Below are 26,367 nucleotides of genomic sequence, written 5' to 3'. Positions count from 1 at the left end.
ACTCCATTTTTCTTCTAAAGACCAAGCAAGAACTGGATGAAATTAATCGCTAGTGAAAAGTTCAATGTCTGCATCATTTCCTTAAAAACGGATCAGAGAAAGAATATCAAGCTAAGTTAACACTGCACAGACGGACTTTAAATTCACTATATATATATACATCTTGCCCTGGTAGATATAGAATTTGTTTTCGAAATTGAGAGATAAAAATAGTACTGAAATTTCAGTATTTTGAAATACATATACACGTATATATATAAGTATTGATAATTTGCTAGCAATTTAGAATCTTTTAAGGCTTCAAAGTATATAAAAATCTAAACGATCCTGTGTGGTATTGATAGAGTAAACATTTCATCTTCTTTAAAAAAAACATATGGCCGTATCAGCAAAATGCATATGCCCGTTTTTTTCATTTACTTTTTTTTTTTTTTTTTAACAGAGTAAGAGCTACGAGGTTGTAATGGAACAGTATTAAACACTTTTTCCTAGAGATGGGAATCACTTAAAAAAACATTATCTGTACTCATAATTCCTTAAACGATCAGTCATGAACAGAAAGGGAAATACATGTATCTACAAAAACATTCATTATAATAGGGGAGAGTGCAGTGGTGATGTTTTAAGATGTGCCTGTATCATAAGTTATGCTACAAAATGTTGTTCTAGAGTACATTTTGGTAATTTGATGTAAATTTACTAGTTATTCCATTCATTTTTTCAAGTCTGCAGTAAAAATCTTCAATAAATCTCAATAACTCACATAAATCTCCACAAATAGTCAAACCATGATCGATCACAGAAAATCATGATTAATCAGTCACAGAGGTAAAATGACTAATCATCGATTAAAGTGATTAATCAAACAACACTAGACGTCATCATATCTAAATAAAATTTGACTGGTACATAGGTAGCACTATAAGCGCTATGTATTTTGCATTTCAACCTAACAAGGATTCAGCCCTGACATTGACGAAGGATTGGTTATACTGATTCGCAGCCACAATAAAGCGATGTAGTCTACACAACACAGCTGTTATACTCCAACATATCAACAGTTTAGGACAGCCATACAGATTGTACCTACTACCGACATGTAAAGGAAAAATCGCCTCAATTTACTTGTCATAATGATAAAAAACAGCTTTAATGCAAGCAGACATCTTGTCCTGATCAAGGCTTTATGTTGAAAGTGTGAGTAATCCCATATTAACTCAAAGGTCAAGGTCACATGGGACTGTTTCATCCTTTGACATCATCATGACAACAGAGTAATGCTGTTTTTGACTACTTAAGCCCTGGGTTACTGCACTAAAACTGTTCCTCTCCCAAACAGATGCTTTATGACAAAAAAGTTTTTCTTGGGCTCGTTTTTTTTTCAAAGTGCTGTAAAATCTTTCATTATCTTGCATTTTTTTTCTATAAATGATGTAATTGGAGTGGAAATTTACAACGACAAGACCATGACTTGAACCCGTAACCTCCAAAACTAAAGACCAATGCTAGCACTTTCACTCTAACCGATTGATCGTGAGCTACACCATGGCCAGTCCACCAGAAAAAAAAACGTTTTGCAATATGACTCTGAAATTCAGTTACAGTAATCCTATCTAAAACATCATACTTTTGAATTCTGATATATATTTGATTAATAATTACATTAACACAAGCACCTCTTTGGCTGTTATAAATATTTTTTGTTTCAACAGTTTTCGGTCTTGGAAAATTTATTGTTTTTCATACACCTTCCTCTAAACTGTTGATTTTGGACAGCATGCATAATGTCAGGCTAGACCTCAGTTGAAAAAAAACCTAGTCAGTTGGGCTAGTTGCCTGAAAGTTTACTAGTTCAAATGCAAATTTCACTAGCCCAAAAACAGCTAGCCGGAAAACTACCACAAATATAACAATGTTATTTTATTTTTGTGAATCAGTGGTACAATTCATTTCGTTTTGTAGTTAAGTGAAAGTGACTGATATGACTACATGTAGATGTGATTTGTAATATACATGTATATAATATGTATCACACAAACTAAGCATATTAACAACTGTATTGATCACTATAAAGCCTTCCTTAAGATCGCAGTTGAAGAAGACCATTAGCTTAAAATTTCATTCATTATTAACACATAACTGACCAAGACTTAATTACCATGTACATGTGCTATACATCACAATACTCAGACTTAATACTATACACAAAAGTCATTGCAAGAAAACTGAAAGTGTAAAATATTTTTCAACAATATATTTGTGTACACAATATCGTGTGCAATAAAATTCAGAATAGCTGTGTGATTCTGATTCTAACTGTAGATTTTGCTGTGACTGTGATTTCTTCTAGCCTGACATTTTTTACCAAGAAACATAATTCCAAACCTCCAGCTCTGGCTACACTTATGTTCCAGCCCCATGTTAATTAAAAACCATCAAACACTGCATGTCAGGATGTCGAAACTCTATAAACAGTGTACAACAAATGTACACACCACTCCACAAATAGTGTACAACAATGTACACACCACTCCACAAATAGTGTACAACAATGTACACACCACTCCACAAATAGTGTACAACAATGTACACACCACTCCACAAATAGTGTACAACAATGTACACACCACTCCACAAATAGTGTACAACAATGTACACACCACTCCACAAATAGTGTACAACAATGTACACACCACTCCACAAATAGTGTACAACAATGTACACACCACTCCAAAAACAGTGAACAAAAATGTACACACCACTCCACATACAGTGTACAAAAATGTACACACCACTCCACAAACAGTGTACAAAAATGTACACACCACTCCACAAACAGTGTACACCAATGTACACACCACTCCACAATGTACACACCACTCCACAATGTACTCATGATCACCACTCCACAAACAGTGTACAACAATGTACACACCACTCCACATACAGTGTATAACAATGTACACACCACTCCACAAACAGTGTACAACAATGTACTCACCACTCCACAAACAGTGTACAACAATGTACACACCACTCCACAAATAGTGTACAACAATGTACTCACCACTCCACAAACAGTGTACAACAATGTACACACCACTCCACAAACAGTGTACAAAAATGTACACACCACTCCACATACAGTGTACAAAAATGTACACACCACTCCACAAACAGTGTACACCAATGTACACACCACTCCACAATGTACACACCACTCCACAATGTACTCACCACTCCACAAACAGTGTACAACAATGTACACACCACTCCACAAATAGTGTACAACAATGTACTCACCACTCCACAAACAGTGTACAACAATGTACACACCACTCCACAAATAGTGTACAACAATGTACACACCACTCCACAAATAGTGTACAACACTGTACAGATCACTCCACAAATAGTGTACAAAAATGTACACACCACTCCACAAATAGTGTACAACAATGTACACACCACTCCACAAACAGTGTACAACACTGTACAGATCACTCCACAAATAGTGTACACCAATGTTTAAATATATAGCACCCAGTATGTCAGTTGACAGTGCATCACTCAACACACACAGAATAAACTCAACTCTGAACTATATATCATAGGATGACAATCAACAGACCTTCAGTAAAGGAACAGAACTTTCTGATGTAATTCCAAAGTAACACTGTCACCAAAGTCGAATAACTTGCACTAAACTTGCCAAACAGTGGAGGGAGGGGGACAGGTAATGGTAATTTCGATACTACGTTTATTGAACACCCCCCCACCCAACGGATTAAACTAGTAGAGGTTACCCAATATATTTATCTATTATTTAACACAACACCGATTTACTCATTAATATCATTAACGTGTTTAAATATTCATTAGGCCTATCATGGGAATTTCCCCAAATATTGCAAGGCACGCGCACGTAAACATTTTGTACAGGGTACAGATCGAATGTTGTGGTCATTCAACCCAGTAGTGAAATAACTGTTGACCTATTTTGTCATGTCGTGGGGAAATGTCTAGAGAATTACAGCTTACTGAACGGTTTAAAGGTTTTATCGACATGTATTTTGACTGTATATCTCTGTATTTCCCTGGCGCCCTGTGTGTACAAAACTCTACCTGTATTATATACCGATCGCGACCGCTGTTGATAGCCCTCGCGCGCGGCGTACACATGTGTAATTGCCTAACTGTTGAAAACAAACGTCGGGACATGACATTCGTTGAATGATAAGAAAACTAAACATTAAGTTACCAACCTGATATCTGGTGTTTTTAAAGTGAATGTTGCCACCTTTTTAAGTAAACTATCCCTCTCCTCTCTTAGACAGGAAAGTTCTTCTTGGAGACATTCTATTTTCTCCCCTTGAAGAATAATCGTTCTTTCTTTATCCTGAAGAAGCGTCCATAACTCGTCCACCGACGCCGTTTTATCAGAATCACTTTCGACGATAACATCCCCCATTTTGTGCACCATCCCTACACACAAACTCGTTGTAAAATCCACAATTTATACGCTACAACTAAATCATAGCTACCAAAAATCGTCAGCCATGTTCAACCAAGCGGACTGCTACAATCAATTGTAGGCACAAGGCAGCTATGGTGAGTACGCGCTGTAGACACGGCTAACTGTATAAACACATTGTCGAGTTTTATACACCTTCTAAGAAATGTATCTAAAGTCTTTGGATTCGTCCTTCACTCTAATTCAGCTGTCAACCCGAAGAAATGAAAGTTAACATACTTCTGACTTTTCAGTACGGAAGTACGGTAGTGACGTCACGACACAGGTATAGGGTCACCTCAGGTAGATGTGCCGAAATGCTATTACTCATCTGTTATTTATAAATATAGCCGGTGTCGTTCGATACAGGGGAGCTTGTCTAAAAAATCTTGGATAATAAAAATACGGTGTTAAGGGACAAAATAACATTGGTATGGGGCGATCCCTGTATCTCTTATTCCTATACCAATATTATAGTCAGCCTTCCTGCTCAAGAAATGTTTTATCGTTATAATTAATTGGCGATGGTACAGAACACTCATTTAATCTAAATCTATTTTTATATCAAAATAATTAATATGTCCAAGAATGACAATGTGTTGGTAAGTATATATCTCCAGGAAACAAATGTTAGCCCCTATCTGTGGTGTGTGTGTACTTGGACCTATCATATAAATTGTTTACAGCACTATAGCACTATTTAGTTAGAAATGACAAAAACACTTTTATATTTCTTAAACTTTCTGCTAATCATATGAAACTTTTAGACGGTTAAGCGAGCTAGATAAACTTTTGGTAAAATGACACCCTCACTGCTAATTATATGACACTTCTAGATGTTCTAACTAGCTAGATTAACTCTTGGTAAAGTGATACCTGTTGATGATCAGGGTTGGAAAATAAAGTTATATCATAATTTACAAATTTCAAAATGAGCTCGCTATATCCCGGGTGAGAGTCACTTTATTGAGATTTTTATAAAAAAATATTTAGTTATACCAATCAATACAACTTAGGAATTCCTAGTTACCTGTTTTTGTGATGTGCCACCTGCATACTTACCTGTATCTATCTCCACACACGCGCGCGTGCTATAGTGCAGATGGAATTTGAAATATGTTGCGTTTTCTTTCATAGTGTCACGTATACTTGATTATTACAGCACGTGTATAGTGTCACGTAAACTTGATTATTACAGCACGTGTATAGTGTCACGTATTGTATTACAGCACGTGTATAGTGTCACGTAAACTTGATTTTGAAAGCATGTGTATCGTGTCACGTATATTTGATTATTACAGCACGTGTATAGTGTCACGTATACTTGATTATTACAGCACGTGTATAATGTCACGTATACTTGATTATTACAGCACGTGTATAGTGTCACGTACACTTGATTATTACAGCACGTGTATAGTGTCACGTAAAGTTGATTATTACAGCACGTGTACAGTGAAACGTATATTTGATTATTACAGCACGTGTATAGTGTCACGTACACTTGATTATTACAGCACGCGTATAGTGTCACGTACACTTGATTATTACAGCACGTGTATAGTGAAACGTATATTTGATTATTACAGCACGTGTATAGTGTCACGTACACTTGATTATTACAGCACGTGTATAGTGTCACGTATACTTGATTATTACAGCACGTGTATAGTGTCACGTACACTTGATTATTACAGCACGTGTATAATGTCACGTATACTTGATTATTACAACACGTGTATAGTGTCACGTACACTTGATTATTACAGCACGTATATAGTGTCACGTATACTTGATTATTATAGCACGTGTATAGTGTCACGTATACTTGATTATTACAGCACGTGTATAATGTCACGTATACTTGATTATTACAGCACGTGTATAGTGTCACGTATACTTGATTGTTACAGCACTTGTATAGTGTCACGTACACTTGATTATTACAGCACGTGTATAGTGTCACGTACACTTGATTATTACAGCACGTGTACAGTGTCACGTACACTTGATTATTACAGCACGTGTATAGTGTCACGTATACTTGATTATTACAGCACGTGTATATTGTCACGTAAACTTGATTATTACAGCTCGTGTATAGTGTCACGTATACTTGATTATTACAGCACGTGTATAGTGTCACGTATACTTGATTATTACAGCACGTGTATAGTGTCACGTATTGTATAACAGCTCGTGTATAGTGTCACGTATACTTTATTATTACAGCATGTGTATCGTGTCACGTATATTTGATTATTACAGCACGTGTATAGTGTCACGTACACTTGATTATTACAGCACGTGTATAGTGTCACGTACACTTGATTATTACAGCACGTGTATAGTGTCACGTACACTTGATTATTACAGCACGTGTATAGTGTCACGTACACTTGATTATTACAGCACGTGTATAATGTCACGTACACTTGTTTATTACAGCACGTGTACTTTTGTAGTGTCAGGTGCCTTCAAACCTCTCCTCGACTATTAAAATAGTGTCGGACGGGATAAAAATTCTGTCTTCCCTGCTTCCGCTCGTTCAAGCCCTTTATTTTGTAAACATGGACATTTTTCCTCCGGGCGTATTATTTTGTGATGTGTGTGGTATTTATCGAATATGTGTAAAACAAAAGGAGAAAACAATACATGCTTTCGGAAACAGCCCTTACGCTAAAAGTTTACATATCAAATCGCGAACTTAAACCCTCGCGGAAATAACTCCTTCGAGTATAGTTTACATATCGAAATCGCGAACTTAAACCCTCGCGGAAATAACTTCCATGTGTAGATTTTACATATCGAAATCGCGAACTTAAACCCGCGCATATATAACTCTCACACTTATAGTTTACATATCGAAATCGCGAAATTAAACCTCTGCGGAAATAAATCCCATGTCTAGAGTTTATATATCGAAATCGCGAACTTAAACCCTCGCGGAAATAAATCCCATGTGTAGACATGGGTTACATATCGAAATCGCGAACCTAAAGCCCGCGGATATAACTACGCTTTACAGTATATATGGGCCTCTCCTTCTGATTTCCTATCTATTTCCCCCACAGGAAAGTCCCTACAAGAGGAAGTCAATTACTAGTAACGGTAGTTTGTAGCATGACAAAGCCAAGTCTTGCCCCTTACCGGAAAGATGACAAGTCCACACTTGACCTGTAAAGATGTCCTGTTATAAATACACAAAGTAAAAAATTTCTTTAAAAAAAATGCATGTATTTTTAAAATATCTTCCTTGTCTTGTGAATACTATTTTAACTAAAATTACGTAATATTGAGGTTTAACCGTGTCTACTGGTGGTTTGCACATGACAGTAAAAGGCTACCTGTATTTTTGTTTGTTTTGATTTGTCTTGCTTAACGTCCTATCAACAGCTAAAATAATTTAGGGACGGCCTCCCACGTGTGCGGAATACATGCGTGTGGCGTATGTGTGTTTTGTGAGACTGCGGTATGTGTGATAGCACGGAAGTGACGCCGACTTTATAGTGCTACCTCACTGAAGCATACTGCCGAAGACATCCAGCAGGACACCCCATCCAGTTACAATATACTGACAACGGGCAAACCAGTCGTCCCACTCCCAAAATGCTGAGCGCTAAGCAGGAGTAGCAACTACCATTGTAAGAGACTCGGGTATGTCTCGACCAGGGGACAGAACCCAAAGCCTTCCTCACAGGGGCGAGTATAATCATTTAAAATCATTTAAACTAAAAAGATGCTTGTATTCCCAATGTTTCTCTCCTAACAACTGTGGATTATTTTCGATTTTTTGTTTGTTTGATATTAGGGTTCCAAAGGTAGCAAGCTGACACCGTGAAATGGTCAGGGGCCGATATTTAGTTTAAAGATGTAAGCTTGTTTGTTTTTTCGTTGTGTTCCGTATTTTTTCTCTTTTTTTTTCGTTGATTTCGAAAGCACTTTTAATCAACAAATTCATATCTGTGAAATATAAGTGAAATGTTTGCAGTAAAATTTGATATGAATTTCAAAAGTCGATACATTTAAAAGAAAATATGGCCAATGAATTGGATACCTATGATTAGGACATGGATTCAGGATTGTAATAACCGTTATACACTCAGGGACTTAGAAAAAACAAAACAAAACAAAACAAAAACAAAACCACTGCTGAACGAGTATCCAGCCCGATATCAAGGCAGACTTCAGGATTTTTTTTTTTTTTTTTGCGAAATTCGCTGTCCTTGAAATTGTGTCCTAAAACAGATCTATTATAGGATAATATGTTGGCGTTCAGGGAACAAGTCAATCAAATGGTACAATTTTTGCATATAAAACCCCCGTTAACAGGAAAATATTAAAGTTCTTTTATTTCCGTAAGTAATGAACCCCCGGGAATCACACTTGGGCATACTAATAGGAGGAAGTAAACTGTCATATTTCCTTAAAACTTGTGTTAAACAATATTGATCCGTGATACTTGTTTCTGACGGGGACAAGATTCACACGCATAACATAATACCCTTCACTTCTAAATACAACTACAGAGTTATAAATTAATATCTAAAAAAAATATGATTTCAACCCAACTATAATGAAGTTCGTAACAATTAAACAAACGGAGTCCAAATATTATTTTAAAAGATTTTTTACTGTTACAATCAACAATTCCAACCTATATCTTTCTATGAGGTAGATGTTGAAATATGCTATTATCAAACTTACTGTTAATAGTTCGTTGTGTTAATTTACTAACTCATTTAGGCACATTTTATGAAACTCGCAAACGTAGATGATTGATTTTTTTAGTCCGTTTAATTTCTCACAAATCATTTTACAAGTGTGTAATTTGTGTTATAAACGGCTTTATAATGAAGGTTTTGCTTCTGTAGATAAGCTCCATGATTTGTGCCAAAGTTTTTTTTTATAGATTTTTGATTTGCGGGTTGGGACTCTGCCGGAATCACCACGTGACCTTGTTGATCCTACTAGGTTTTCGCGATCCTCCCTGACTGGGACCAATTAATATCGGTAATGATTTCCTGTCACAAATATTTCTAATTTTGCACTATGTCATATAAATTGAACCTACATTAACAAGTTAGCGAAAACTATTACCGAGTGTAAAATAGACGATGGGTCACATTGAAGTGTGCAAAGCTGGTTAAAATGTTAATGAAATGATAATATTAGTACACGCACTCCAATAGCTTGCTGAATGCATGTATATGTGTTTACAGGATACAAACACAATGGCAATGAGTCAAAATAAAACGAATTATATCCAAATACAGATTAAATGCTCATTCGTTGATTATTGAAACTGGTAGATACAGTGGTATCCCTAGACCCCAAAGGCTTTGTACTTTGTGTGATAATCATATAGTTGAGGATGAAGTCCATTTTATTTTGTTATGTCCAAAGTATTTGGATTTAAGGGTGAAGTATTTAAAACCATATTTTTATCGCCGTCCATCTGGTTTCAAAATGACTGAATTGTTCTGTAGTACCAATGTAAAAACTTTAAGAAATTTTAGAAATATTTAATTCAGGCAACGGCCAAAAGGAAGTCACTGTTACTTAGTTAATAAGTATTTATATATTTGATTAATAGTTAATTAATTAGTAATTGCACAACAATATTTTCTTTATCAGAACCTTCTAGAGAAAATATGTCTAGGAATATAATTTCAAGTATGTGATTGTCTTTTTATGTCTTAAAAATTCGTGTAGTTTAAAATTGCAATTGTAATATTGTAATTGTATGATATACACTTTTTGTGATGGCAAAAACTATTAACACATGCTTTATTGAAATGTATAATACTTTGTGTTACATTGGCTGTGTTCTCCGCCGTCTTGCACAAATGTAAAATGTTGTCATATGTATGTATATTGTGATCCTATATGCTATTTGCATACGGAATAAAAATAATTGAAAAATTGAAATTGAGTCAGAGTTTGGACTAAGAGATATAGCTGAAATCACAGGGGTTTGACACAAATATTCCCAGCCCACGGTCAATATATGTATGGACAGCCATTTGGGAATTTGTGTCAAGTCCCTATGGATCATAAGAGAGGCAACTGAAATCACAGGAATTTGTTCACTCCCAACCATAGCCCATGCTTGTATAATACATATTTATGGAACATGAGATGAGAATTTGTGTCAAATCCCTGCGGTTTTGACATAACATAAATGATAGTTATTTCAACTGTATAGCCTCGTGCTACCAACAGAACAAAAATTTTTATTGAAAAATATTAATCGAAGTGATTGATATATTTTTTTTACATCAACGTCGATATTTTGGTAAGCTCAAATATAAATGTATTGCATTTTTTATGCATCGATAATCCCGATTTTTTATAAGGTTTCAGAATGTATATGAATGCTTAATATTTAGTGTTGCAATTGTTAACTGATGTCATATGTTACTCAGAATCTCGAAACCGAGCCCCTGTGATTTTCATCAGATTTGCAATTTTCAATTCACAATGCAATTATATGTACAAGAGAGAAATGTTTTCAGCGTTTACGATACACCAGATCTCTGTAATTTTTGGAGATATCATTGTTTTAAGATGAATAAAACGTTTCATCGTCGGTAGTTTGTAACACAGGGACTTGACACGATTTTCCAATCCACAGTCCACAAGTATTATGTGATCTAAAATGTTTCGGGTCGAGCGAAAATTGATATCGTTGAGGGTTTCTTTAGAAACAAATATTACGTTTTGAATCGGTGATGGTGTGTAAAACGTTGTGATATTTTTGTTTTGTGATTTATATGCAATGCCAGATAGCTTTAAACTGTGTTTTATGTTCTAAATATTGTTTTATTTGAAATATTGAGAGTCTAATGTTGTGATTTCTACTGTAAACTCGGTGTTGTGCAGTATGATGAAAAATATTTCACTGCTAATTTCATCACTGTCAACACCACGCCCCGAAATCGGTATTACCTGTCAATTAAAATAGTGTGCTGTTGCGTCATAACCAATCAACTTTCCCATCCATTGAGCATGCGTGAAATTGTAAAATTTCATTGCAAATTAGCGTCGTCTGCACAAAAAAGGCAGCCATATTTGAAAGTTTGCATTGAACAAAGTTTGAAAGGAGAAGACGATCACAGAGGGCTCAAAGAAGAAAAAGAGGTGGTATAATTTTAATTAAATACTTTTAATTTACTTCACATTAACTAAGGAAAGATGTTAATGTATGTTTTTAGTGAGTAATATGCGTTGAAACGCAAACATACTAAGAAGACTGTTCAAATGAGTTGAGCTAAAATATTGCAAATTGCTCAATTCGAAATTCAAATCCTTATTGAGGTTGTTTCACAAGACTTTTATCCCACCAATACCCAAAATACTGTCGACTGATATTGGAGTGTGTATCCAATAGCAATGGCGATATAATAGGGATGCTGTCTTGTGACCCAAACTTCACTTAGGTAATCTTACAGGTGAAAGATTTCAGGATCGGTTTCATATTTTAGTCTGACATTTTACCAAAGCAATCGGTGATTCTTTGAACTTTCTGTACGGCGATGGAATTTGATTTTACTGGTACACGGGTTGGTATCAAATGAACGGTTATGGGAAGGGTGTTTACCCGAATTACCCGAAACGTGAGTTGGGTTAACATGTTTCCAATCGAGGTTGTTTCACAAGACTTTTATCCCGCCAATGCCCAAACACTGTCGACATATTGGAATTCGTACCCAATGCTTATGTCATTTAACAACAGGGATGTTGCCTTGTGACTCGAACTTCACTGGTAATATGTGTTGTCGCTATAGATTTTCGGAATCTATTTCACATTTAAGCATATTGAAAAATTACAAATTCTAAATATCTTCTTTACCACCTACACCAATAAGTTGCTTCACAGCGGTCATGGAATTGGTTTTTGATAAAATTATTATCTGAAACCTGAGTAGGCTTAGCTTCAAATTGACTGTTTCTTTATGCAGACTACAAACTTGGCATTTTCTGTCGGAACGGATTTTAGTGAAGAGATAATCAATTTCTGCTGAATCCGATTCATTATTCATATATTGACGTTCCTGCGATTTTGTTTTTGTTTTTTCTAATCGGACTTTTTTCACGAGAGGAAGACTAAAATTATTGAATGAAGACACCAACGCCTAACGGAGGAAATGGTGATGTACATTTTTTATTTTGTTTTAATAAAAAATAATCATATGTTGCATCATTTTGTGGGAAAGTGATTGTGACTCAACTTTAACTTCAGTCGTGTTACTGGCCCTGATTATGTCGGAGTGGTTTGGTTTATTTTAGTATTGTTAAACGTCCTGTCATTTAGGCAGCCTCCCCTGTGTGCGAGGTGCATGGTGAGATGTACGCATGTATTTAACTATCACTCACTTAAGAAATGACGAAAAGGTATCATCAATAAGCTTAAATGGACTCTTACCTTGGATTTCAACCTCAGGAAATGTAGAATTCGGCCTATGAATAATAAGATATATCAATAATTAAGAAAAGGTGACACTAAGACTGATTCTGTGTGTATTTTGGGAGGCTGCGGTATGTTTGTCTCCTTATGATAGCGCTGAACTGATGCCGACTTTATAGTGCTATCTCACTGAAGCATACTGTCGAAGACATCGAGTGAATTTCATATTAAACTTCCAATTTAAACGATATGTGTTCCTTCATTTGTATCAGAAATGCTGGCTGGTTTCATATTAGCACATAATTGCTTGAGAGTATAAACAGGTACCCCGTTCAACCAGATTTTTGTTTGTTTTTTTCTTATTTTCATTGTTTTTTTATAGAGATAATAGAATACGAGGAATTCCAATACAAAAGCACTTAACTAGAAACATATTACACACAATAGCGATATAACAAGTGATACATAAGTACACATCCTATAGTGATACATAAGTACACATCCTATAGGAAACAGCTGTTTAGTGCAGTTTAATTCATTTTGTCTCCACTCTATCTAACTGGAACAATTCAACATCTCTACTGTCAAAATCCAGTCAGCATCCTGTTGGGCATTTTGTTTACCGCATTAGACTCAAAAGTGTAATGGGCATAACTAGGGACCAAGGGGAATCTATATGTGAAGCTTGAGAAATATCCCTCCAGTACTAGCTCATGGTAAAATAAAAATAACAATCTTCTGCATTCAAAATCCAAGATGGCTGCTTGTTGGCCATTTTGTTTACCAGATTAGACTCAAAATTGTAATGGGCATAACTAGGGACTAATGGGAATCTATATGTGAAGCTTGAGAAATATCCCTCCAGTACTAGCTCATGGTAAAATAAAAATAATAACAATCTTCCGCATTCAAAACCTAAGATGGCTGCCTGTTGGCCATTTTCTTCTCCTGAAAAGACTTTAACTTGAATGGGCATAACTAGGGACAAAGAAAGAACTGTTAACGAATGGACGATGGACAGACGATGGAAGGAAGGACTGACTACGGACGATGGACATAGGGCTACTGGCCCAACATCATTCATCTGACACCAGCACGTTTGTTCTCTGGCAGAAAAAAAAAGAAAAGAAAACAACGGACCATCAACATAATTTATAACATTGTTGATTTTATTACGAAATGAAATGACAGTACACACCATACCATCAACATGATATCATCTCAAATACAAAAATCATAACACAAGTACGGTTCATATGCACCAATGTGTAACGTAGTTAACAGGAAAATAAATTTCATTTAGAATTTATTGATGAATGGTAAACAATACAATCATAATAACATGCATTCCATTACATTCCATGCTATTCTCATTCAATATTTCAACAGACAACAAAATACTCCACCCCACCCTTACCAATAGTTACCATGGTTACCTTTGGGTAGGAAACAGCTACATATGTACCCCATGGGTGGACTTAAAAAAATGGCTGTGAGACCACAGCTTATTTCCAGTTTGGGAAATAATTGTACCTAACTAAGTTAAGAAAATAACTTTTCACAAACAATAGTTTACCTACTACAGAGTAACAAATAAAAAAAATAACACAAATTAAACTTAAAAATATAGCAGTAGAGCAATTCTGACGATCTATGATAATAAATTAACATAATTAAAAAAAATGTTAGTATAATTGTATACAATTGTTAAATAGCACCGCCACAGTCACCCTATATTAATGTTACACGAATCGAAAGGTGGCATAGTGGATAGCACTCTCATCTTTCAACAAGACAGCCGGGGTTTGATTCCTTGATGGGAGGTGAAAATGTATGAGTCATCATCTCCCATGTTTTCTACTTGTACTTTGGTTTAGTCTCATAATGATTACCCCTATGTCTGTGTACCACCATCTGGGCCCACAAGAATGATTAACAGAAGTTGATAAAACTTACAATTGTTGTAAAATAAATAAAGTTCATAAATCAAGAGTAACATCATAATAAAAATCACTGCAATGGTGAAAGCGATAGATCATTTCTGACCATATGAAATTTTCACCGAGTTTTTCTTAACTTAAACATTACCTAAAGTGATCTATTATGAATTGGATAATTTTAGACATCAATATTTTATAACACAAGTAAAATTAAGTGTGTATTTTCTGGTTTAACTTTTGACATAATGTATCCATTAAAATAATCAAGTCATGTATTTGATAAAAGAATTCCTCAAATTTCTTCCCATTCCATGATGTCATACACAATGGAAAAACTTGAAAGAGATTGTTCATATAAAATGTAATAAGCTACGTACATTACAAACTCACTTTAAAAATCCTTTAAAATGGTCTATATTTCACAATGATCACAGAAAAGGGTAACATGTTTTATAATGAAAACTAAATCACAAAAAAAAAAAATCACTGATAATTTCCCATATTTACCTTATAATTACATTACAAAGTAAACCAAACATATATTTGTTATAAAAACTGATTTACTGGCGAGTAAAAACATATAAATCTAGAAATGGTATACCAGTATCAAAACGAGGCTGTGAATGGTTAGCCCTATTAATGAGGATTTCAGCACCATCCTGAAAACTGTAATGATGAGTTCAAACATGGAAGTTTCCTGGAAGCATAATTGTATAATGTTTGAAGCAAACTTCACAAACTACTTGTTTAAGACATTTGAATTCTGGCATATGGTTGAAATTTGACTTGTTAAAACTTCCAATCTAGCTCCATTGATCATAATGTGTTGGTCCATTTAACATCATATTGCTATAGAATGAAGTTTAAAGTGTCCATGTGACGGTAAATATTGATAGAATAAAAAGTCAAACACAGATCTGCTGTCTCCCAAGTACTTTTGCGGCTACATCGTGCTGCTCTTCAGGGGAATGTGAATTTTATTCGGCACCCTGAAGAGCGGCACGATGTAGCCGCGAAAGTACTAGGGAGACAGCAGATCTGTGTTTGACTTTTTATTCTATAATTATCTACCGTCACATGGACACTTTAAACTTTATTCTATATTATATATAAATACAGTTTTCATATACATTTATGATCTACATGGAATTGTTTTGTCCAGTGACAGACAGCGGTGGCCATCTTGTATTTTTAATCTACATAGAAAATAGCAATTCATACCTGTACCCATGTATCTATGTATATAATTCTGTAAAATTTTGTAAAATCCAGAATGGCTTTTGTATAGCAGAAAAAGTTTAATGGATTTAAATATCAAACAGCTAAGATGAAGCGACATATCATAGGTCAGTTTGACAAAAACTTTCAAGTAACTATTTCAATGACAACTTAATCAGTTTTATCATGGTATAATTGCAGTGAAAATAATTTAATATTTAAGTACACACATTGATTGAAATTGTACAAATCCTGCTAAACATAAATAACAATACATATATATACAAAATAGGTATTCACAAATACACAAAATAAATTATTGCTAAAAAATACTCTCATCGAGAAGTTGCATGAAAGCTAGGACTGAAATATTTAAGCAGAAATCAGTATGTTTATGAAACATATGAAAACATTTGTAACATCTATGCAATGATGTTTGGGACACATTTACAAAAGCCAGTATGCAGTGTATGAACAGCCACATTTAAAGTAAACACTGTCCCAAAACATCCCTGCTTTCATACTAGTTAAAGGGAGGTCACTCACACTCAGAATTTGTTTTTTTTTGTTTTTTTTTTGTTTTTTTTGTTTGTTTTCTGGATAAGCTGTAGAAATTTACTGGATAACCTAGTGATTCTTCAGACTACTTGTTGAGGTCTCTTTTAACCAACTAAATATTCATGAACAGAGGCCGTGGGTTACTGACCAGGCACTGAAATGGATTTCTGAAAAAATATATCTGTTGATACCTTTATAATGGACCAGCAAAATAGTAACTGTTGTAGAGGAAAAGCATTTGACACATTTTACTGTCTTCATTTTTGTATTTGTTCAATTTTTGTTCAGTTTAAAAAAAAAAAAAAATTATACTATGCTGATGTTTATGATGCATATTGTACATCCCAAGTTTATGGAGGCAGAAACACACATGAATAAAGCATGAAAAAAAATTGCCCATTCTACTCCCCACTGACCCAGTACCTGGCAACAGCCGGGACAACTTAACCACTCGGCCACTGCGGCCCCGAATAGGCCTGAAGAAATCTGATTGTTTACATAACTAAACACAAATATTAAGTAAAGACACATTAAATGTATTTTCCAAATGAAACTTTAAAGATGCAGCACATGCTTTCCATGTTCATTGTCACATAAACCACTTACACACCGCATTCATACATCACAATACTGAACTTACACTGCACCAAGTCATTGATTATCAAAGAATACACCTTACAATGTCGCGGTATTTTATACAGCACAACATACACCTTATAAATTATATATAATGACAACAGTGCAATACACTTAAGCAGTAATTTCAAGACACTGTAGTTTCAATGCAGTCACATACACCTGTTACTAGCATACAAAATGAGCGTGTTGATAAAACACTGTTAACGGAATGGTCAGCTATAAGGATTTATTTGGATTTGAAGGCCATTGAGGGCAACGCGTATAATAATGTTCTCCTTAAATATTGTATTGGTGTTTAATACGAATTACTACAGATTCAGTGCTTCCACTGAAAATTACATCCCTATAATTTCATTTGAGATTAAAAAAATAATAGACCATGTCTTTTTAAAAGTCATGTTATCCAATGCACACAGGAAAACATTGATTACAAGATTAATTTGCTAAATGAACTGTTTTTTTCCCATGAAGAGAGGACAAATTTTGACAAAGTCTGTGGGCTTTTTCCCCATGGAAGAGGAAATAACTTGTGAAAATGTCTGTAGGATTTTCCCCAATGGAACGGGGTTGGGGACTACAAAGTCTATGGCTTATCGCCATGTAACAAGGAAGTACTGCTATAACTGTTGAATTTCCGCAGTTCCACTACTGCTACTGGAGGACTGAGTTGAAGCTCTTTTATTTTCTTCCGACTCTGGCAGTTCAAGCCTGGCAACTCGTTCTAAGACATCCATCCACCTAGAAGGAACAAATAAGTATGTAAAGATTCACACAAAACATTCATGATTTGTCAATCGTAATAAGAGACATATCAATTTACATTAATGTTTTCAATATATTGGCAGGTACATGTTAATATAATGACCTAATAGAATGTTATGAAATTTATTGAATTATAGGTCCATTTCATCTCCCCATCTAGAGTTTGACCACAGGTGCCCGACTCATTTTATTAAATAATAACATATAAGAGTCTCATTTATATGTACACTTATATTTTATAAAACGAGTCAGGCACCTGTGGTTTGACATTTATTTCCACCTATTTTAGTTGCCTCTCTGACGTGTCCTAGAAGGATGGAAGTAGCTTTATGATACAGTTAGCTCTACTGCATCCATCTTGTGATAAGATACAGGGCTTCCATTAACTATCATGTAAGTTCATAGTTCACAGGAGTCTCTAATTTTTTTTGATGTGGGGGATAACATTGTGTTATCCAACAGGAGAAATATAAAAAGCATCCAGATGACGCTCGAAAATTACGCAACAATCCAAAGGTCAAAAAGTGCTTATGAATATAACAAGGAAATTTTAAGCCAGCCAGGAAAGAAATTAACATAATCAGTAGAAATAATTTTTATTTTGACAAAAGAGTACATGATAATATTTATTTTATTAAATAATCTGCAATATATAATTATTATACACATTCTGAAAAGATTTTGTTGATGATAAAAATGTTACATGTAAGTGAAATGATATATTTTATCTATTTATTTTTATAAAAATTGAATACAGTATTCCAGTAGTTACTTCCCTTGCATCACATATATTACTATATATTATTCATATAGCAATAACTCATTGCACGATTCACAACCTTATTAACCTTATCTTATTCACATAAAATATCTTTTGAAATTCATTTTAACAAATACAAAAATCAGGAACATACTTTTTTTCTCGTTATTTATGTGATGTTAAATTTGTTTCATCTTGATCATGGTTGCGAGTGTAAATGCAACTTTTGCAGTTATTTCCCTTGCATCACATATTTTTAAGGTAATACCCCACCACCGCCCTTTTTTTTTTAAACTTTTTTTTTTAACTTGATTTTTTTACATGATAAAGACCTATTTACTCAATTTATTGTCATAATTCCTGTGGGTGAGGACAAATTCTACTTGAGTACAGAAGTCAAGATTTTTGAAATTATGAACAATATAAGTTATCATTTGAAATAAAATTAATTTATAATGAAGTTTTAGTGGTAAGTTATGTGTAAAATTAGAGTAATAATTGGTTATCTGTCTCAATAATATGGAAGGCTGCAGGCAAGTTCCAGGTTATGTGAAAAATTTTCCTGACTGAAAAATATCCTGACATATTTAAAAAGCTTTTTCTTTATTTTTCACTCAAATGTCTGTCATGTACATGTTTTTTTCGGAATATTGCTGGTGTTTGTGTATAGGTCGGGTGGTGCAGTGGTAACACAAGTACCTTACACCTACATTGTAGGTGGCCAGGATTTTGATTCCACGGATGGGCCTGAAAATTTAAGGGGTCACCTGCCCGACCACTTTGGTTTACTCTGAGTACTCTGGTTTCATCCTACACTAAGACCCCTTTTGTCCTTCCATCCGGGCCAACGAGCGTACTTAATATATGTTGATATGAATTTTTTGTAATTGTGATAAGATAAATAAAGTTTATATTTAGATATTTAGAAATGACTTACTTGTCGCGGTGATTCTGCTCTCCAGCCAGGAAGTAATGTGTTTGTCCTTGCTGGTTCTTGTGGTAGAGTTTGAATCCCTTCTCCTTGTCCCCAGTGTCAGAGTCAGTTGCCTCCACAGTGTATCCAGGAAGTGGGATAGAAAAAAGGGCACAAACATCCTGTAAGAAAGCAAATTAAATATCAATTAGCAAGAGATCATGTTCATTCTGATTTTTTACTTGAAATGTGGAAAACTGTATTCTCCTATATAACGGGTGTAAGAAAGCTAGGATATAAAAACTTTAACTCATACCATATGACCTTGCAATTGTTTCTCTCAAAGTTAACTTGTTTCTGATTTTGAAAACTGCAAGATTTAAAAAATAATTATTTCCCTTAAATCAAATGGACTTGAGACCTTGACCTCTGCTGTCGAGACATGGAATTTAACCTCCATGAAAAAAATTATAATGCAAAATGATGTATGGATGTGGCTTTTACAGTGTGATGATAGATAATTGGGTTACCTGGTGAGCCTTGAAACAGTAGAGAACATAGTCAGACTGGACAACGACCCATCGCTTTGTCCAACTCTTACCGCGGTCAGTGCTGACCTGCAGATAACTGGACAGCACCGAGGGATCACTTGCTTTTTTCTAATTAGGAAAAATTCAAAACAAGTTAAACTTTTAGCACGTAATTAAGTTGTTCAAGTATGAAAGTTGGTAACACAATTAAATGTACTTTGTGGAGACTTGTATGTGCATGTAACCAGAAGAATGCATGATTCTTTATATTTCATTTCAGGTTCAATCAGTATTAATCCCACAGTGTTTTTATGCTTTGAAGATTTGTATTTGTGTTTCACAAGGAATAACAAAATGTCACATTTGAAATTACATGTACACTTGTAATTAAAATAAACCAGAAATTCATTGGCCGTTACCTGTAACACCCGTCGTCGAGTTGAACTGGTGGTTGGTTTTTCCGGCACTTCATCCTCCTCCACTCCATTCTTTAAGACTGTATAACACTTGTCACAGACACGATTATACCTGAAGTTGTCGTAGGCCAGAGGCACCTTCTTACCGGAACATTTACTACAAACCACCTGTAGGGTTAAAGTTCAATAGGGTCAACAGTTAAACCACCAGTAAGGTCAAAGGTTATTGAGACCAACAGTTTTTACAACACACCAGTAAGGTCAAAGGTCAGTAGGGCATATATTAATTTTGCTACAAACCATCTATAAGGTAAAAGATTTAAGGGTATATTGCCAACAAGTACAATACAAACCACCTGTAAGGCCAAAGGTCGATAGGGCCAATAGTCACTACACGCCACCTGTAAGGTCAAGGGTTAATTAGGCCACACTTTACTATCAACCACCTGTAAGGTCGAAGGTCAATTAGGTCAAAAATTGTAATAAACCGCCTGTAAGGTTAAAGATCAATAGGACTAGTATTTACTACAATTAAATCACCTGTAAAGTTAATGGTCAATATTATGCCAAAATATATTACAAATTGCCTATAAGGTCAAAGGTAAATAGGACCAACAATTAACTACAAACTACCTGTAAGGTCAAAGGTCAACGAGCCAATGGTTACTTCAAACCACCTGTAAAGTCAAATGTCAATAGGGCCTTCACACTCTCCTCTATTTCTACAGCAATGCAGACACTACATACATATACAATATATTACACAACTGTCAATGCACCCATTGTCATACAGTGACCAATGGGCTACCTGGGGTCACACAACTATTATCACTGTCCTTGAAGACACATTTTGAAGACTTTTTGTTTGTAATTTAAGAAGAAATACGCCATGTTCTAAAAAAACTAGCATTGTCAGAGTGCAACAGTATTTTATATACAGTGTATGATAACTGTCATTAGTATTGTTTTGCTGTAGTATGAGGATTCTACAATGAGTTGATATTGAAATAAAATATACCACACAACATGTCTTGTATAGGTGAAACTTACAATGCCACAGGCGCGGCAGTGATGCCGTCGACGGAATGCTGTGAAGGAGTTGGTACACTGCATACACATTGTTACCTCATCATCCTTTATCCACTTTGGAGCCAATTTCCCTATCTCCATTTCTGGGAGCTGAAATACAAAAAATATTAGGTGTATTGTGGTAGCTGTAAAAATGGAATGATAACAGAATCTGACTAAATCATGGAAAAACTTATATTTTGTAGTTGTCTCCCTTGAAAGTAAAAAATAGATATCCCTGTTATTTAAAATACATAAATGATATTCTGAGAAAAAATGTATTTTTAGACAAAGTATTTGTTAACGTTTGGTACAAGTTCACTTAAATGATTTCGAAGTTATTTCCCAGGGTTATTACAATTAGTTTGTCATGGTGTAAAGGTTTATCCGTATTCGTTATTTCTTGCATTTTAAACTTTTAGATACATGAACTTGTGTTAATTCCACATTCAAATTTTTATTACTATAACCAAGAGAGAAAGATAATAGAAATCAAATATTATTGAGAGAGGTTAGTATGTATTTACATACAGGAAGAAAAAACAGTTTTGATATAATTTTTTTTATACAATATACATACAGAGAGAGTTGTTATGCTTTTGGAAAGCCATTTTGGTTTCATTTTCAAAGACAAGCATAACATTTTTTACTGTGGCTTATTATGTAACAGTTTATGCAAAGATATTTTCATTTTAGTGAAAAAGTTTATGATATAAAAATTCCCGATTGTTGCAAAGAAATGAAGCCTTCTTCAAGAATGTTGTTAACAACACAAGCTAAATATCAAACGAACATAAAATATTTTCATTTTTTCCCTAAATTCTTTTAATTGAGATCTCATAATAGGGCTGGAGTCATGAAAGCTCATTCAGTTAAAACGCCAGCCACATAATCTCAAGGTGTGGGGTTCGACGCTCCCTACGCTAGTCAGATTATGTTGATCAGGAAGCTGAGAAACAGCCCAGTCTGTGGTTGTATCCTTGGCCAGACAATTTAATCTAATTGAACTGGATGACATGTGACAGGCCTTACATATGTTGTTTCAGTGAGGTAGTCACCAACTACTACAAGGATATCCTGCCTCAAAATGACCCTGGCTGTTCACAGGCTTATAAACCCAGCAAACTAACGAACTGTTAATAAAGAATATTAGTAGCTAAGTGGTTAGAACTGGCATAGTAGCTTAAGGACTTGAGAAGAGAAATAATGTCTGTCAATTAGAGGCCAAGGTAACCATCTTTGATTGTAAATTAATTAGTAACAAATAAAAACCAAGTGTAATAAAAGATTAATGAGAATATAGTTTCCAATGGAACGCACCCCCAGAAGGTCTATACTTTTCATTAGATACAGAGGCGGAAGATTACCGACCTATCGCATGCCATTTAGAAACCATTTAGATTTATTTTAACAGGGCTGAGAGACGGATACAATATATATGTAGAGCATGCACCAGGACAGAGGGTACAGGTATTGTGAGGTACTTTAATTACCTTTGGTACCTTCATTAACTCAGACTGAACCGACATTCTACAGTTAAGCTTAAAAAAAGGAAAAGATTTTTCTAATTAATACTAATAAATTTGTAACCAAGTTGAATACACATTTTTTTTTTATTTCAACCCTGTAATTAAAAGAGAGTCTCTTATTTTACAGAAAAAGTTGATATTAAGTCTATCCATACCCCTACAGCTAATTGACCTGATTTTATATTAAATGTCTTCAATCATGCTTAATGCATGATCTAATTAAGGTTTCAATTTTACCTCTGCACTCACATGATTTTTCAGTCAAAAACTCAACATTTCCAAAACACTGATATGGAAAATCACAAAAATGCACAATTTGGGGTTATTGGCTAAAATATTGTATGTCAATAACATTTTAATGATATTACATATGTCATGATATACATGCACCAGTTTATGTATAATTATACGATATATGCATTTGTTGCACTTTGGACTAAAGCTTGACTTAAATTCATTGTTGTATTGTTGTCATTTGGATACCTGTATAACCCTGAGCAGTACTGTACATAATACATTATATATCACTCACTTGTTCTGTAGCTGATGAAAATTTAATTCATGTTATTTCAAAGTTAATTTAGGTTATGGACATGAAACTGAAATTCACACTACATGTATTTCTTTTAAGTAATTTCTCGATGTCTATAAATATTTCAACCTTTGGCATACCTTAATCGTACTTCAAGGTCATTCAAACGAACGACTTGATTTATATGCCTATTGAGAAGAAGTTGTTTAAGACTTTTGACATCTGTGGTCATGAAAGTAGGTCAAGGTAATTCAGTGCCAGTTGCTTCAATTTTCAAACTTTACATCAAATCCCAAAGTTACATTAGAGGCTTCTCAGAGTTATCTCCCATACACAGCTGCAGGTATGGATGTGTTCAATAAAGAGATCAGAAAAAGATCTGCTGAAGATTGTTCAGACATTTGGAGGACTTTTATGATATTTCAATCAATTTGTTGTATGGTAAAATCATACAAATAAAAGTATACAAAGTAAATGATACATGCTGTATATTTTCATTATATTTCCTTATACTTTAAAGTATAATTTATCATATATTGAAATACTAATGATATAATTTACATATTTTATATTGTGTAATACAAAGTACATCTGTATTACATATTGTATAATGTACAATACATAGTTTTATATATTGCATAATACAATGTATATCATATTGTATAATGTACAATACATTGTGTTAAATAATGTTACATGGTACATGTATTGTACCTTGACAATCTCAGAAGGAGTAGATTTCCTATTTCTACTTTTCCGTATTTCAGAAGAATGTCTTCCATCATTTCGCAGTATTTCTCGATAAGAAGAGTGCCTACTGATATCAGTAGGAGATTTGATACTGGAAAGTCTGGAGGTATCAGAAAAGGCAGACCTAAAACTGGTCGTTCTGGACATGTCCGTGTAAAGAGAGGCAGACTCACTACTTCTCCACTAAAACAAGAAATCATTTGATAACCAGCTCATCTTCAGGTAAACCAATGTTGTTACTACCTATAAAACTGTTTCTGCTTTGAATGGCAAATTTCTGAGGACTAACGTGTAAGATTTCTTCACATGTATTATTTCAACTGTGGTGTGGCGCACCTGAGGAGCAGGCCCAGGTCAGAAACACAGAGATTATAATTTTTACTTAAACAAAATCTGATGGCTGTGTGGTATGATGGTCCCTGCAGTTGATATACACATCCATCTGAAGTACTACGTATCTTTCAAGGAGAGTCGACTTTAAAAATTAAGACATCTCTCCTGAGATACAGTATATAAACACCTCCATTCCTGCTTTTCTTTGAAGTTGAACTTATTGTTGTCCCAACTATAATGTAAAGGCTGCACAAAACTAAAACGTTTATTCTTAACACATTAACACTAATTTAGGCCCAAAGTCTTTACTTCCCATTCAATCCCCTTACCTTAGCCCTTATTGAATCCCCTATAAATTTATGAAGGTGTTACAACTTACCCCACTGTCCCGTAAATGGTCCTCATGTCCCCTCAGAGACTGCCTCCTGTGGCGGTATTCCTTCAGTGTGTCCTTCATAGACTGTTGGTTATGATATAAAACTAAGTGATACATTTTTATATAACTAGTATGGTGATAATATATAAAGAAAATAATGTTTATAAATCATGTTTGATGGTGGCAGCAAAATAATTTTAAACAAAATTTATTAGAAGACTACAAAAATTCGGAATTAATTGTTAAAAGTAGGTCAAAGGTCATGGTCAAGGTCTGCAGGTCCGCAAATGTAGCACCAGTGGAAAGGTCTTGTCACAAGGAAGACACATCAAATATGAAAGCTATATCTCATACAGTTAACACATAGTGGCAAAGGTTAAAGATTTTCAAAAGTAGGTCAAAGGTCACAATCAAGGTTTGCAGGTCCACAAATGAATTACCAATAGAAAGGATTTGTCACAAGAAAAAAAAAAACATGTCAAATACCTAATCTGTATCCTCATTAGCATTGACACAAAACTGTTTTATAAAACTTCAACCTAATTATCTACGGATGCTGCCGACGCTGGAGTTTAGCAATAGCTCCCCTACACCTCATCCAAGCAAGTTAAAAATGATGGAATTCTCAGCAGATGACCTTGTTACTTGACCTTTGACCATGGTGTTGATTACACTAGTGAGACAGTTTACATTGGGCAAAGGTAGAAACATCACTAAGGGAGTGGCCACTTAGCAGATACAGGTGTACCTTAACATAACATAAATGTAATTGTCTGACTTGAACCGTAGTAAATTTCACCATAACAGGTGATTTTGGTCTGAATTGAAAATAAAAGAGACTTTAAAGTTGAAAATAAGGAATACCTACCTCACACCAGCCCATTGGCTCCCCAGCAGAATTCCTGCAAAACAAAATACAAGTAGGGATTTCTTCATGTAAATTATTGTTTTATATCACAATGTTCAATCGGTTTCAGTTATTATATGATCATAATGTGTTTGTCAGTTACAATAATCACTTCTAACTCTGGATATATATTGACCCGACACTGTTTTTTGTACAGTCATATAATATTGAGTAGAAGCATAAGAATGTTTTCCTGTTGAATATACAAATACG

The 26,367-nt window shown here is 34.6% G+C and overlaps 2 protein-coding genes across 4 annotated transcripts in view; both read right to left on the bottom strand.

Moving 5' to 3' along the window:
• LOC117330815 (IQ motif and SEC7 domain-containing protein 2-like) overlaps positions 1 to 4,782 on the bottom strand; it is a 76,380-nt gene extending 71,598 nt beyond the window's left edge. Inside the window, exon 1 of one of the 2 annotated variants that reach the window (XM_033889323.1) lies at positions 4,266 to 4,782. In XM_033889323.1, the coding sequence (XP_033745214.1) occupies positions 4,266 to 4,483 (218 nt within the window). In that variant the 5' untranslated portion in view covers positions 4,484 to 4,782. The remainder of the gene's footprint in view (positions 1 to 4,265) is intronic. The other variant, XM_033889317.1, reaches the window with a different exon arrangement.
• A 9,288-nt stretch (positions 4,783 to 14,070) lies between these two features.
• The window catches only part of LOC117330814 (FYVE, RhoGEF and PH domain-containing protein 2-like), an 83,573-nt gene continuing 71,276 nt past the window's right edge, over positions 14,071 to 26,367 (bottom strand). For both annotated transcript variants that reach the window (XM_033889315.1, XM_033889316.1), the window contains 8 exons: positions 26,116 to 26,149; positions 25,251 to 25,331; positions 23,221 to 23,268; positions 21,710 to 21,838; positions 20,663 to 20,827; positions 20,244 to 20,372; positions 19,738 to 19,895; positions 14,071 to 18,016 (listed from right to left, as the gene is read on the bottom strand). In XM_033889315.1, coding sequence (XP_033745206.1) covers positions 17,896 to 18,016; positions 19,738 to 19,895; positions 20,244 to 20,372; positions 20,663 to 20,827; positions 21,710 to 21,838; positions 23,221 to 23,268; positions 25,251 to 25,331; positions 26,116 to 26,149 — 865 coding nt within the window. In that variant the 3' untranslated portion in view covers positions 14,071 to 17,895. The remainder of the gene's footprint in view (positions 18,017 to 19,737; positions 19,896 to 20,243; positions 20,373 to 20,662; positions 20,828 to 21,709; positions 21,839 to 23,220; positions 23,269 to 25,250; positions 25,332 to 26,115; positions 26,150 to 26,367) is intronic.

Source organism: Pecten maximus, chromosome 7 (assembly GCF_902652985.1).
Source record: "Pecten maximus chromosome 7, xPecMax1.1, whole genome shotgun sequence".
In the NCBI taxonomy this organism is placed as follows: Eukaryota; Metazoa; Mollusca; class Bivalvia; order Pectinida; family Pectinidae; genus Pecten; species Pecten maximus.
The sequence above is the reverse complement of the archived record's forward strand: the minus strand, read 5'-3'. Positions and strand labels throughout refer to the sequence as shown.